Source organism: Urocitellus parryii, chromosome 15 (genome assembly GCF_045843805.1).
Source record: "Urocitellus parryii isolate mUroPar1 chromosome 15, mUroPar1.hap1, whole genome shotgun sequence".
NCBI lineage: Eukaryota > Metazoa > Chordata > Mammalia > Rodentia > Sciuridae > Urocitellus > Urocitellus parryii.
The window spans coordinates 33,651,210-33,666,523 of record NC_135545.1 but is presented as its reverse complement, the minus strand read 5'-3'; the positions used below and the strand labels follow the sequence as shown (position 1 = coordinate 33,666,523).

General features: G+C 47.1%; 1 protein-coding gene across 1 annotated transcript; it reads right to left on the bottom strand.

The window, feature by feature from the left end:
- Positions 1-218: 218 nt before the first annotated feature.
- On the bottom strand, positions 219-15,255 carry Coq9 (coenzyme Q9). Its single transcript, XM_026395639.2, has 9 exons — positions 15,170-15,255; positions 13,250-13,418; positions 11,762-11,897; positions 4,818-4,960; positions 4,450-4,534; positions 2,930-3,034; positions 1,526-1,681; positions 1,152-1,205; positions 219-917 (listed from the first exon to the last, which is right to left on the bottom strand). Exons 1-9 carry the CDS (start codon positions 15,243-15,245, stop codon positions 882-884), a joined length of 960 nt encoding a protein of 319 aa, XP_026251424.2. The 5' UTR covers positions 15,246-15,255; the 3' UTR covers positions 219-881.
- Between the last annotated feature and the right edge of the window lie 59 nt (positions 15,256-15,314).

Sequence of the window (15,314 nt, the reverse complement as noted above, 5' to 3'; positions counted from 1 at the left end):
CGAGTGGTTTAGGGGGACACCTGTTACCCTCATTTGTCTGATGGAAGACCTGGGCCCAGAGACATGGAGTGGTCCTAGTTATCCAGTGGGGATCAGCACCACAGCCAGAACTCAAGTCTCCTGGCCGCTTGGCTCAAGCCTTTTCCCCATACTTCTGTGTCCCTCGGGGGGCCTTGGATATTGATCGTGGTCTACATGGAAAGCTCAAAACAGCCAAATGCTTCAAACGTATTTATTATTTTTACAGATTCTAAATACACTAATAATGCTGCAATGCATGCTGGTGTAAGGTGACACCACTGGCCACCCGTGGTGTAATGTGACACACTGTATCATACTTCTGGCCAGGCTGAGCGCCACCACCCAGCAGGAACTGTCTCAGGTGAGGCAGCTTTTTGAATGGACCCACAGGAGCCGCTCTCAGGACAGCAAAGGAACACCTGGGTCACTCATGCCTATGTCGCACTGGGGCTGAGCTGCCACCTGGTGGTAGACTTTGTTTCTGACTTGGGAGCGCCACAGAGCTTTCCTAGGAAGGCTAGGACAGGACCAAGGTGACTGGGAGACCATGATAGGGACATGCAGAGTTTCTGTGGCTTGAAAGCTTGGGTGAGTGTTGTTTTCCAGTCACACAGTTGTAATGCAGAAAGGCATCAGAAGGCCAGGCCTGGGATCAGGAACTGAAGCGGTAGCCGCATCCCATGTCACAACTGTATCACCAAGTGCCCTGGTTTCCAGGTAGCTGCTGGTGACTTGAGTCCTCCCGTGTTCTTGGTAACACTCGGTAATACCCTGTCCCACGGTTGCACTCCTTACTTGTTAAAACCCTTTAAATCTACCTGCTCCTTTTCTTCCAGGCACTCAGGGTTCACTCCTTCCTTTCACCGGCGCTGGTTTAGACCTGTCAAGTTCTTGAGCTGATACAGGGATGGAAACAGAGTGGTGAGGTCCTTCCCTCCTCCAGGACTCCAGAGGGGGAGACTGGCGTTTTCCAGGTGGCAGGGCTGGCTCTGATACCCACTCTTGACACACACCGGGAGTAAAAGGGGCATTTGGGATCAAGACTAGGGCTGCCAGTCTTTTTAGACTACAAAACCATGTGGGGCGACACGTATCAGAGGGGTAGATGGGATAAGCTGGACTGTACTCACCGTCACTGCTGCACCCATGAGGCCCTGCACCAGCGCCTCTCCAGTGGACTTCACCTGGAAGGAGTCAGTGGCCCTTAAGCCCCAACATGAACTCAAAGGTGGGACAGATGGGACTGATCAGGAAGCCTGTGACCCCCTGCACTGTGCACTGGAGGACGAGTCTATGGACAACACAGTTATAAATGGGCAAAGCATAGTTCCTCAGGGCGGGCTAGTATAAGAGAGCTGCTCAGCCAGGCTCCCTGGGAAGGCCCTGGGGACCATCAGCTGAGGCAGAGAGGAAGCAGGAGCACAACAGCCAGGTGACCAGCTGTGGCCCAAGGAGAATGAATGCACCCTTTGAAGAGGTTCCTAAACGGCTAGTTCCCAATTACCTGCTTGGCAGTGTGGCCCATGTTCATTGCATCATTAATCCGGTTTTCCAGGAAGCGCCAAGTGTCCTCGAAGTCTGGGGACGAGTCCTGCATCATCACCAGCTCTGTTGTGTTGTAGATGCCAACCAGCACGGCCCGGCGGGTGTACCAGTTAAACTGTGGAGAAACCCCCCGGGAAAGAGAGTCACCATTGCTTTTGTGGGCTGTGGCGGTCAAGGTAGTTCCTATCTAAGGCCTTGCTGACTCCCGAACTCTCTCCTGACTTCTTTCCCTCATAGATACAATACACATGGTCCTCTGGACAACAATAGTGTCCCCAATGTGGCTGCACATCAGAATTGTCTGGAGGATTAAAAATGTGAGCTCCTGGCCCCAACCTCTTAAGAGTCTTGAGTCAGTGAATCTGAATTAAGGGGTAGGAGCCAGGAGTTCTAATAAACATCTCAGGTGATCTGACTATATCCAGTCCATTTTAGAACTGCTGGGGAAAAGACTAAGTCCTAGGGCATCTTAGAGTCCTGGGGAGGCTCTGCAACCAGACAGTTATGACCAAACCCTAGTGTGTTGTCAGTCCAGTGAGGGCTGGGGCAGATCAGGGACAGGTTACAACACCTTGGAAAGATGAGCATTCAAGTCTCTGGTGACTTGTGTTGGTCCTGGCAAACCACTCTCCAGAGGACCAGCTCAGCTGCTTGGTGTTTTATTCCTTTAATTTCTTTGCTTTCTAATTTCATGTTCCTACCCTCTCTGTTGGTGGTATATTCCCACATGAAGATGTTGATTAAAGCACTTTGTTATAAGTGTGGTGGGAGGATCTGTGGGCCTCCTCATTCTGGATTCCACAAAGTACCATCAGATTTTAATTTATTTTATGAAGGTGTACTTTGATTTTTTAATTTCCCACCAGAAATACAGTAGCATTAACAAGTCAGATTCTTCCCTGGTACCTCTTTAAAAGGAATTATTGATCTCTTAGCAAAGCAGGTCAAGATGGGCGGCAGGGAGTTTCTCTTTAAAGCAATGGTGTCTACATGGCACCTCCTTTTTTCAAAATCAGTCTCAGCAAGGACAGACGCTGAGGAACTCTGCTGCAGAACCTACATCTCAGGAGAGGGAGGGAGCATGACTAATAAAGGGCCTCCCAATCCCGAGGCCTCCTGAGGTCTCGCACCACCACTGTGCCCGGGAAGGAACAAGCCCTGGCTTGTGACTAGAATGCTGATCCCTGAATGAGGGTGACCTACATCCCACTCTGGCTTACTGAGGGGTCCTCTTCATGCCTCAGATGGGAATGACTCTTGCAGGCCCCCTGAGGAGACTTGTGATCAAAGAAATTTCACCAACTTTTAAGAAGTGCTTTCCCCAACCCTCTCCTAGTGTCCTGTGGGCCTGCAGAAAACTCACGTCAGTAGACTGGTCCCCAGCATAATGCCACATGTCATCCACCATGCTGGTCAGCAGGCTCAGGCTGGGTGGGATGTTGTGAGGGAGCAGGAGGATGCTGAGGGCCTGAGGAGAGAGTAACAGGAATAGGTACTGCACAGGCGGCTACGGAACATACAGGGGGTCGGCCCAGCTCTGGTTCTCTGAGATCTGCCCTCTCCACCCAGCGGTGGGAGCTCCTGGCAGTTACCAACCCTGACTAAAGCTGGGAGCCTGGGGCATGTTTTTGTCCTAACTCGGACAAAAATAGATTCTCCATCCCTAATATTTGTAATTGGGAATGCAAACAGCCAAAGGGTCTAGACTGGTCTCTCTGAGTCCTGAGAGCAAGGATGGGAGAGGGGACCTCATTCTGTCACAAAGAGTTAGAAGCAGAGGGGAGCGAGGGTAAAAAGCAGGAGAGTTTGGGGAGGTTTCCAGGACATGCCAGGCCGACCCCAGCGCCCTGCAGCATCGGGCCCTCAGTGCCCCACAGCAACATCCCGCCCTAAGTGCCCCACGGCAGCATCACCAGGAATCCTCCCGGGCTCTTCTGCTTAACTCAAGCTGACTTCGGTCTCCTGAAAGCAAAAACCCTTCAACTTATACCAGTGATGGCACAAACCAGGGACCTGGCCATTAGCAGACTTCAGCTCCTCCTGGCCTAACTGGACAAGATCTTGCCTCTTTATCAACTCTAAAACCCACCGGCTGTGGTCTGATGACAGAGGTCCCAGATGGGCTGGGAAGTTTTCTCTCAGCTAAGCAGCCCTGGAGGAAAAGCTGTGCTCAATCTGGAAGGCAGCTGAGGCCAGGCCCATGCACTTCCACAGCTTCACCTGCAGGGGGCGGGATGACCCCAGGCTGTGACCCCTTCACACCCAGCTTGAGGTCAGGAGCACCATAGGTGCTCACAAGGCTGTCAAATGAATGACGGAAATTACGCATTCAATAGTCTTCCAGCTGGACTGAAGGCACTGGATGTTTAAATCTTTCTTATTTATAAGGTACTTTGACTGCATTTTCTTAACTCAGAGAATGGCCCACACTGTGACATGCTTTGAAACAGAGGAAAAAGGAAACTTCAGAAAAGGGGACAAAAGCCCTTTCCCAAACATTGGCAATTGGACAAGAAGTTCCAGTCCTTGAGATGTTAAGCACAACAGGACTATTATTAAAGTGAAGACGGCTGAGAAATCCCTGACTCTCCTAACCTCTTCCATGGGGTCTTCCTTACAAAGACCTAGTGGCTCACTCAGCTGCGGGGACCCCCGCCCCCAGGATGTGATCTAGGCCACTCACATGTCCAAGACTGAGAGAGAAACGGCTCAGAGTCGCTCTTGTGGGCAAGCTTGAACCTAGCTTTACTGAGTGTAGTAAGCGTTCCTGGCTTTATGGAGATTAGTGAGCTAACTTCTCAATAATATGCAAGTCCTCTGAGTGAAAGGTACTGAGAATGTTAAGTATTATTGTGCTCTGGGGCCTGGATGTGGACTCTGTACCCGGGGCCAGTGCTCAATGTACGGGATCAGCATTCTCAGTCTGGTTTCCACTGCGTCCCTCAGGAACTGGTCTGTCTTCCTCTTCCTGGAAGAGGGAAAAGAAAACAGTGTGTCTCCAGGTCAGAGGCCGGAACTTGGCGCTACACTGCTTATTCAGCCCTGGGGAGGAGGGTCCCACCAGCTCCTGATACTGGCCTGGCTAAAGCTGTCAGAGACACGCTGCTGGGTTTCGGTTCCCTCCAAGCAGCAGGGCAGTTGGTGCTACCCTCTTTTGGCTCTGCTTGGGCTGGCTTCTGGGGACAGCTGGTAGGGCCCGAGTCCCCATCCTTAGCTGCCACTCTGAACAACAACAAAGCCAAAGGACTTACTCTGCCTGGCCCAGCTGCACCAGCTTCTGCTCCTCTTCTAGTATGTGGGCGAGCCGAGCGTTGCACTGGGTGACAAAGTGCAATATCAGCTCACTGCCATCGTTCCCAAACATGCTGGCTGCTGCACTGGACAGACCCAGAGACTACAGAGGGGAGAGAGAACACAGAGAGGTGGGCAGGTGTGACAGACATTCATCGCCTGTGCATCTCTAATGCCTCTTCCAGAAGCAAGGCCTTGACTTCAGTGAGACTCCACATTCCTCACCCCAGGTCCCTGTGATTTTGGTGAAACTCACCACCACCTGTCTCTCCACTGTCCACCAAGCCCCTTGGTGTGTGTGCCAAGCACATGCTGGATGACCAGAGTTCACTGACCAGCATAGGGATGGGCACAGCACTACATGCAGGTCCCGGGCCACCATAGCACTCTCCCTAGTACTAAGGGAAGGTACTCTTCCTGTTGACCTGCTGCACCACCTTTACTCTTGCCTGGGCGGCCCCTGCTGGGAAGTCAGCTCAGAGAGGAAAGCAAAAAGAACACTGGCCAGGGCTACTTTCAGACTATTCTGTATTAAAATGAGCCAAAACATCCTCTCTAGCATAAGTCAGTCATAAGTCAGTAGAGTCAGAGTCAGAGTCAGCTCTGGTCTGGCCATTGAAACCTGGAGCCCTAATACCACCAGGGGATCTGGGAAGGGCACTCATTCCTCCCTTCCTGACTCCTCTTTTGATTCCCTGCATCTGCTGGAAATTGGAGCGGTCAATGGTTTAAAACAAATTTTTTCATAATGAGTTGTCAAGGAGTTAACAAAACCACAGAAATTTTGTTATTCCTGATCTACAGCAATAATTGAGCATCTACTGAAAGCAGAACACTGACAGCAGCAGGGACAGATGGCAGGAAAAGAACACAAATATATTAAATATGAATTCCTACTGTTGGGAGGGGTTAGCACTCTCTTTTGGAGAAGTGCAGACTCCATAGAGGACAGTCTGACAGCAGCCTCGATGCTGATGGTGACTTCATGCACGCCACCTGCCAGGGACACCCTGAGCACATTATGTGGTCTCTGCCCCTGCACAGCAGCTCTATCAGCTGGGCACTACTGTCACTCACTCTTCATAGAGCGTGAAGCTCTGACACACGAGGCTGCTCTGACTCCAACAGGGTGTGAGCGTGGGCCACGTGTGACATCCCTGCTGGCTCCTGCACTGTGGGGCTGGCACTCTGCAAACACATTTCTTGTCTGCATCTTGTTGCTTGAGGTTCCCAGGAGCAGCACCCTAGGGAAGCCCTTCAGCCTGGAAGCAGTAATTCCCTCCAGGAGCAGCAACACAACTGCCGAGCCTGGTGTGCAGTTTTCCCAGCATGTGCAGAACAAGCTTCATCAAGCCACATCCTCGTCCTGCCCTCCCAACTCAGGCGGCAGCCCCCAAGGACCCTCCCTCCAAGCACAGAGACACCTGTGCCAGCTAAGCAGCGCCGCCTCAGAGGCCCGAGATTCCTCCCACATGGGAACTCTCCTTCAAGCTCCTCATTTCAATAATTCCAACTCTTCCTTTTGTTTCCTCGGCCGGATGAAGTTGCTTCCTGCTGCTGCCACCTCCACGATACCCTTCTTTCTATCCTTTCCATTACCTGGTTACTGATACCAGTTAACAACTCTTTCTATTAAATTATATTCCAATAACTGGCAAGTTATGGTCTCCTAACTGAATTCTGAGCAATATATTTCCTGATAAAGCAACTCCCCCTGAAATTTGTCCTAAGGAAACTAATCAGAAATGTACTGTGTTGTATAAATAAGTTTACAATACTAAAAAATCGGAAATACCCAAATGTTTGACAACCGAAGTCAAGTAAATTCAGTAGGTACTCTGCGGCCACTAAAAAAGAAGGTGCACAGAAGAGTTACCTAGAATATTCAGCATAACCTGCTGTTTCCACACGACCTGTTACATTTCTTTCTTCTACTTTATTCCATCACTTTCTTTTAAACCTTCTCTACCCTCAAACCTCTGCCTCCTCCCACCCTTTCCTCACCTCAGGTTCAAGATGCAGCTACGCCTACTTCACAGAGAAAACAGGGGCCATCCTCTGGGAACCCCTTAGTGTTCTTCTAGAAACCAAGCCTGCAGCTGTCTTTTCCAGCTCTGCGCTCACACGTTCACGGTCAGTCCTTCTATGTATCTTCCAGAGCTCAAGTCCTTGCCTTGGAGGCGTCTGCTGCTTTGGATTTTGCCCATCTTCTCCCTTCCCCCTTACCTGTTTCTGTGCTCTTCCTGCGGGTCCAATCAGGCTCAAACTTCCACTCCACCCCTCTGCCGGGCCAAATGCTTTGCTACTTCCTCACCTTATCAACCCATCCCAGCTGGCTTCTGACCCGGGTCTTCACCCAGTGACAGCTGCCACTGAAGCAACCAAAGTTTTGTGGCTCAGTCTACCCTCTCCTGCTCTGCCTCCCACAGCCAGGACACTCTAACCAGTACTTCAGCGGCTCGCTCTGTCCGCTCTGTCCCACTCTCCTCTGTCATGTCAGATTTCCTTGAAGGTCTATGGTCCTCTCTCTCATCACATTACTCCCTTGCCTTGGGCAATCTCGTTCACTTGCACAATTTAATCATGACATACACATGCTGGCCATGCCTGAAGGCCCACCTCTAGTCCAGCTAGCTCCTCCAGTGCCGGGTTTCCGTGCCTCCTCTAAGCAAATTCAAAAGACAAAAGACCTGCCACACTTAGCACAGATCAAGACTGTATGGTCCTTCCCCAAACCTGGCCCTCTGCCAGTGGTTCTCCTCTCAGAAGCCACACCACCATGCACCCATGCATGACAACACTGGTACCACCATCCTGTTGCTCCCTCCCATGTCCAGCCTACCACCACACCCACCCACTGGTCTCCCCTCCACTGCCAGTGCTCTAAACTGGGTCACTTCATCTCTTGTGGATGACTGGCTGCAGCCTCCAAGGACTGATTCTCTCTGCCTCCAATCCATTTCTACCCCGCGATGCTCTGAATTGCCAATGTGACCTCACGTCTTCAACTGTTCTTAGAGTAAAAGCTCCTTAACAAGACCTTGCAGCCTTGCCTGACCTGGCCCCCACGGGCCTTCCTCAGTCCTACTCCTCTAGGCACCTCCTTTGCACGCTGGTTTCCTCTGGCCCTTCTACAGCAGCGTTCTTCTCCTTAAGGTGCACATGCGGTTTCCCTATCTGGACTTAGCCATCCCCATCTCCCTCCAAAACCAGAGAAAGTCTACTTGTTCATCAACGCAAAAGCCTTTCAGAGTCTTCAACTGCGTGTCCCAATAGCACCTCTTCTTGGCAGCACTTGTCATATTTCATAAGTCTACACAGTGTCTATTTGCTTAATGTCACAGACTTGGAAGCTCCACAGGTAGAAACTTTGTCCACTGTGACCACTGTCATGTCCCTAATAGAGCCTAATGCACACTACTTGCTCAATAATTAATGATTAATAAAGTTCTTTTTTTTTTAAATTGAAAGAATAGGCATTGAGCTGGGCACAGTGGCACATGCCTATGATCCCAGTGGCTCTGGAGGCTGAGGCAGGAGGATCTTGAGTTCAAAGCCAGCCTCAGCAACAGCAAGGCACTAAGCAACTCAGTGAGACCCTGTCTCTAAATAAAATACAAAATAATAGGGCTGGGGATGTGACTCAGTGGTTGAGTACCCCTGAGTCCAACCTCCAGTACAACACAACAACAAAAAAGAACAGGCATTGAAATACTGAAAAGAGGCTCTCTGGTGTGATCACAGGTGCTTTATTTTCAAATTCTTTTTTTTATATATGTTTGTACTTTTCAAAGTTTTCACAATGAACTAAAAACATGCTTCATAGCACTGGGGAAAAAAACCCAAAACCAAAATTGCCATACTTGATTTCAAATTATACTACAGAGCTATTGTAACAAAAATTGTTTGGTATTGGCATAAAACAGACACACCGACCAATGAGACAAAATAAAAGACACAGAGATAAACCCGTACACCTACAGTCATCTGATCCTTGATTAAAGTGCCAAAAACATGTTGGAGGAAAGATAGCTTTTTAAACAAATGGTGCTGGGGAAACTGATTATCCATACGTAGAAGAATAAGACTAGATCCTTATCTCTCACCCTATACAAAAGCCAACTCAAAATGGATCAAAGACCTAGGAATTAGTCCAGACACTGTGCAACTCCTAGAAGAAAACACAGGGTTCAAAGCTCCAAAATATAGGCACAGGCAATAGCTTTCTCAATAGGACTCCTAAAAGTAAGAATTAATAAATACAATGGCATCAAATCAAAAAGCTTCTGCACAGCAAAGGAAACAAGAATGTGAAGAAAGAATCTACAGAATGGGAGAAAATCTCTGCTAGTGACTCTTCAGACAGAGCATTAATATCCAGAATATATAAAGAATTAAAAAAACAGGGGCTAGGGCTGGGGCTCAGTGGTAGAGCACTTGCCTGGCATGTGTAAGGCACTGGGTTTGATTCTCAGCACCACATATAAAAAATAAAATAAAGTCCATTGACAACTTTGAAAACATTTTTAAAAATTCAAAAAACAACATCAAAAAAATAATAAAAACAAAACAAATAACCCAATTAATAAATTGGCACGTAAACTTAGACACTTCTCAAACGAAGAACTATAGATAGCCAAAAATACATGAAAAAATGTTCAACATCATTAGCAATTAGGGAAATGCAAATCAAAGCTACACTGAGACTTCATCTCCAGTAAAAATGGCAGTCATCAAGAATACAAGCAATAATAAATGGTGAGGATATTAAGAAAAAGGAACCTTTTTACACTGGTAGGATAGTACATTAGTACAATGTACAATCTAGAAATCAGTATGGAGGCTCCTTAAAAGACCACACAAGGAATCACCATATGACCCAGCTATACCACTCCTGGGTCTTTATCCTGAAGAATTAAAGTCAACACACTATAGTGACACATGCATGCCCATGTTTACAGCAGCATAATTCACAACAGCCAAACTATGGAACCAGCCTAGGTGTCCCTCAGTGGATGAATTGGTAAAGAAAATGTGATACACACACACACACACACACACACACACACACACACACACACACAATGGGGTTTTATTCAGCCATAAGGAAGAATGAAATTATGTCATTTGCAGAAAATGGATGTAAGTTGGGAATATTATGTTAAGAGAAAGCCAAGGGTTGTACATTTCCTCTCATATGAGGAAGTCAGGAAAAAGGAAAAGAAAGATAAGTGTGGGGGTGTTTCTTGAAAATCAAAGGGAGACCAGTAGAGTAGAGGAGAGGGGCCAGAGAGGGAGAGGAGGGGAAGGGAAGGGGAAATCCTAGGGAATAACATTAGCCAAATTATATCACTGTATCAAGTGCACGAACGGATATACAGCAATGAATCTAAACATTACGTGTAATTTTTAAAATATTTTTTAGTTATACAAGGAACAATATCTTTATTTCATTAATTTATTTTTATGTGGTGTTGAGGATCCAACTCAGTGCCTCACAATGAGCATATGGTGGAATCTGAGTTTACAAATTCCACTTACATGATTTCTATTACCAAATGTTCTCTTCTGAGAGAGTGAAAGACAAGAAACAACAGATCTAAGTAAAGCAGCAAACTTGCCCATCATCCAAGAGGCCCTGCATAGGATAGTATCTGGCTTTGCTAGATGATTCTGCACACATGGCCTAAACTAAAAATAGACTACTAGAGGTAGTCTATTTCAATGCATGAGTAAATGCTGTTAGACCTACTGAAAGAAATCTGGTTTTCACAGTGGTTCCCTCCTGGGGGTTGACACCATATCTTATTAATTCTAAGATGCACATATATTTTCTATTAATTAAAAAAATCAGTGTGAATCACAGAATTGATGATGTGTCAGTCAGCTTCCTGTTACTGTGACAAAATACCTGAGAATAACAACTTAAAGGAGGACAGGTTTATCTCGGCTCCTAGTTTCAGAGGTTTCCGTGCATGACTGGCTGGCCCCAAGGCTTTTAGGCCTGTGGTAAGGCAGAAATATTATGGCCCAAGGGCACGGCAGAGGAAAGCTGCTCACCTCCTGGCAGCCAGGAGGCAGAAAGTGAGGAAGGCGTAGGGACAACATATTCCATCAGTGACCCCTTCCTCCGATTAGGCCCCACCTCCACCAGTCTCCATTACCTCCCAACAGCCTGTTAATTATGAATTCATTGGTGAAACCAGCCTTCATGATCCAATCACTCCCCCAAAGCCCCAACTCTGAACATTGCTGTACTGGGGATCAAGCCTTCAACACATAAGCCTTTGGGGGACATTCCAGATCTAAATTATAACTTTGTATCAGTTTAATAACAGCATTTTTATTTTTTGGTACATTAAAAATAGTGCTTCTTACAAACAATGACATCTTAGAATCAGTGAGATGTGGTAATTTTGATCACAGATAATGCCTGCTTAGCCAGCTACCTTAGACCATAATGCCACGTATTATTTTTGTGATTGAATTCTGGGTGGAGGATTTCTTTTTTTCCTTTTTGGTTCAATCCCTGGGGATTGAACCCAGGGGTTGCTTTACCACTGAGCTACAAAATCCCCAGCCCTTTTTATTTTTTATTTTGAGACAGGGTCTCCCTACGTTGCTTATAGCCTTGGTAAATTGCTGAGGCTAACATCAAACTTGCAATCCTCCTGCCTCAGCCTTCAGACTCGGGATTACAGGCATGTGCCCAGCCTGCTACTCTTTTTATAATTAAAAATAAAGCCGTATCCACCCTGTTGGGAAACAAACCCCAAAACCTAGACAGTCTTTACCTGTGAGAGGCTCCAAGTTGGGCTGGTAAAGGGCATGAAGCCCTCTGTCGCCTCGAGGGACTCCTCCTGGCTGATCTGGGTCAGGCTGCCCCACCCTCACCTATACACACCTGGGCTCCTTCGGCAATAGCTTCTGCGGTCCACCCATGGGCAGGCACAAACTCTAGGGCTGCCGTCAGGATGCGGTCCTGCAACTGCTCCTCACTCTCGTGGTCCTCCTCCTCCTCCCCGCTCTGGTCAGTGTACCTGAAATGTGGGAACAGAGCCCAGCACACCTTATCTCACTCTCTATCGCCTGGAGTGCAAAGTGGGCCTGACCAGAAGCCACAGGCTCTGGGTCTCCTCTAAGCACACGCTGGCAGGACATTTACTTCTGTTAGCATGAATGTCGCACTGCCAGCCCAGTAAAAATCCCATCATCCTTCCCCGGCCACACAGCCAAAGAAAAGGGACCAAGTGAGTTGAGGTCTCGTGACATGAAGGCAATGTTCCCACAGCACCCTGGGCTTCCCTGTTTCCAGCCCTCAGCACACTGAGCTCAGAGTTTTGTTCCCAGTATTTGCAGCAGACTGTAACTCCATGTCCCCAATAAGGGTAGGGACAATAGTGTATCATTCATAAGGCTGACACATGGTAGATTCTCAAAAAATATTTGTTGAATTGAAATGAAAAGATTTTCATTAGGAAACCAGAAAAAGATGAAGAAGAACACTCTAACTTCATATCGAGGAACATTCGATTTTCAGTGGTAGGATTAGGAAGAAAAATCATATCTAGTGGAAAGGTAAATCATTATTAACTTTTTGAAAGGTAATTTGGCCCCACATATGTAAGAAGACTTAAATGTAAATCTCTTTTGACTCAGTGCTCCCATCTTTAAGGAAAGTTTACACAGTTTATCACATAATCTTTCATATAACCAAAGGAAACCTAAATAGTCATCAATTTAGGACAGGTTAAATAGATTTTGGCCCATTCCTTCCTGGAATGTTATACAATCACTAAAATAAACTGTGAGGGGTTATTAAAAGTGTACTGTTGAGCTGGGCATGGTGGCGCCCACCTGTAATCCCAGCAGCTTGGGAGGCTGAGGCAAGAGGATTGTTGAGTTCAAAGCCAGCCTCAGCAATTTAGTGATGTCCTAAGCAACTCGGCAAGACCCTGTCTCTAAATTAAATATTAAAAAAGGGCTGGGGATGTGACTCAGTGGTTAAGTGCCTCGGGATTCAATCCCCAGTACCAAAAAAAAAAAAAGTTACTTCGGAGTGAAAAAACAGGTTCTGAATAGCATATAGAATGTAATCAATCATTTATTATATACACAGATTTATGAAACATGCTTAGAGAAATACCTGAAGGCAAAAATGTCAGCAGGGTTATCTCTGTGTGGGGTTTCAGGTAATTTTTGCAAACTTCTCTGTACTGTTCAGATGTTTTAGACTGCATGGGTACCATCTTTATAAAAACAATAGGTTCTTTTCAAAGACAGCTGACAGAAGGTGAGGAGGGGAATGGACAGGAGCCTGAGCCAGGAAGGGACAGACAGAACCAAGCAGGCAAGGTAGCCACAGACAGGTGGACTGGGTTCTGGTGCCTACCTGGGAGGTATGCGAGGAGACTCTACATCGGGTTTTTGTGCTCCTGGTGGCTCAGGATGCTGCTGAGAAAAAGATGGGGGAGGCTGCTGCTTCTGCTCCTCGGAAGACCTGAACCTCAAAGCTGAAGCATGGAAGGCACGTGGCACCAGGAGTGTTCGGCAGCGGGACACTGAAACAGAAACTGGGCTGTCAGGATCTTGCATCAAAGAAGACCCTTTGAAACCTAGAGGTGCTAAAAGAATGGGGTTGAGGAAATATAGGGCAGAGACACCTCGACAACCACTTATCCAAGTGTTGGATCACACGCAAAAATCTTGGGTAAAATGGAACCTTTCGACATGATGTGTTGGCAAAAACAGTGAGCCAGGAGGAAAATCCTACCTGGCTTCTGGGCCTGTATCTGCATTTGTCAGCTGTGTGGTAATGGCAAACCATTTCACTTCACTGGACAGATTCCAAAAGTTTCCTTTCTGCAAAGTTGTTATTGATTAAAATCTGTCCCAAATCCTTTAATTAGTGTCTGGCTTTGTTTATCTTTGACAGATCTTTTGGTTGTTATTGCCTAGTATTATTACATTAGCAAATTCTATCAAGCCACTGGTGCATGGCACAAGTCCATAATTCTAGCCACTAAGAAGGCTGGGGCAAGAGGATTACCAGTTTGAGGCCAGCCTGGGAAAGAGAGACCAACCCCCCCCCCCCAAATCACTATTGTTTTGTTGATGGATACCTGGGATGATTCAAATTTTGACTGTTATGATTAAATGATTATGCATATACTTGTACAAACCTTTTTGTACACACATGCTTTCAATTCTTTTGGATAAATATCTTAAGGGTAGGTCATAGGTATTACTTTTACTAAATATATTACTAGAAATTTGTATAAAAATGACAAAAAGGCACTCATTAAAAAAATCTATAGATGGGCTGGGAATGTGGCTCAAGCGGTAGCGCGCTCGTCTGGCATGCGTGCGGCCCGGGTTCGATCCTCAGCACCACATACCAACAAAGATGTTGTGTCCGCCGAGAACTAAAAAATAAATATTAAAAATTCTAAAAAAAAAAAAAAAAAATCTATAGAATTCGGGGAACAATGAATTCAAAAGAAACAGAATCAGTATCTCTCCCTCATTCATTTATATATATATATATATATATATATATATATATATATATATATATATCACTATCTTAGTGGATAAACAGAAGTATCCATAAAACTTTGAAAAAGAGGAAGATCCCAAAATACGTCGGGAATTACTGCAGCTCATGAGAAAATTTTAGGTGAAAAGCCAAAGAATATTTCATTAGCTATATATTTATGTTAATGGGTCAATGCATACTATGTTCTATTTGTGGCAAATGATATCAGTTTTCCATTTATGACAGTGATATAAAGTAAATGTCTATTTTTAGGATACTCAGATGTAGAAATAAAATACTGTGCACATAGCGGCAAAGGTGGTAAAGAGAATGTCACAGAATTAGTGAAGTGCTGGGGAAATGACTGACTTTTAGAAAACAACAGACTGGACGCTCTCGGTCCAACTGTCCCTCAAGTGATCCTGTCTTGGGACCAAAGGCAATGGATTTGGGAATGGGTCCGCGGCTGACAGTTCTGCAACAGACGAGCGGCGTGATCTGGACACACTCAACCCTCAAAGGCTCCGCCAACTCCGTGAAATGGGAGTGACAGTCCCTGCCCCGCTGCTCGCGCCCCTAACAGCTGCAAACTGGAGACCGAAGCTGCCAAATGGACCGTTCCAGATTGAAAAGCCGGCGACTCCGCGCCGTTGTCCTTCATCTCACCTTGCTCGCGGGCCGCCACGACGGCCTCTTCCGTCCCCCACCCAGGCCAAGCCGGCCTCACTCCCCATCCCAGTTCTTCCCCGCTCCCGGGCTCGGCCGCTCCCTCACCGGGCAGGCACCGCAGCTGTAGGAACCTCCAGCCTGCCTTGCCCAGCACACCCGACGCTGCCGCCGCCGCCGCCATCTTGGGAGCGGGCACGCAGGCCGACGACTTGACGTAAAGGGAAACGCCAGGTCGGCTGCGCAGCCGCTC

Bases quoted from the DNA above. Each gene is read 5' to 3' on its own strand.
- Coq9 (XM_026395639.2), bottom strand. From the start codon at position 15,245: ATGGCGGCGGCGGCGGCAGCGTCGGGTGTGCTGGGCAAGGCAGGCTGG. The intron at 4,535-4,817 runs GTAAGTCCTTTG...TCCCTCTTCCAG, and splicing joins GTGCAGCTGGGCCAGGCAGA to GAAGAGGAAGACAGACCAGT. The intron at 3,035-4,449 runs GTACAGAGTCCA...CTCTCTCCTCAG, and splicing joins ACATTGAGCACTGGCCCCGG to GCCCTCAGCATCCTCCTGCT.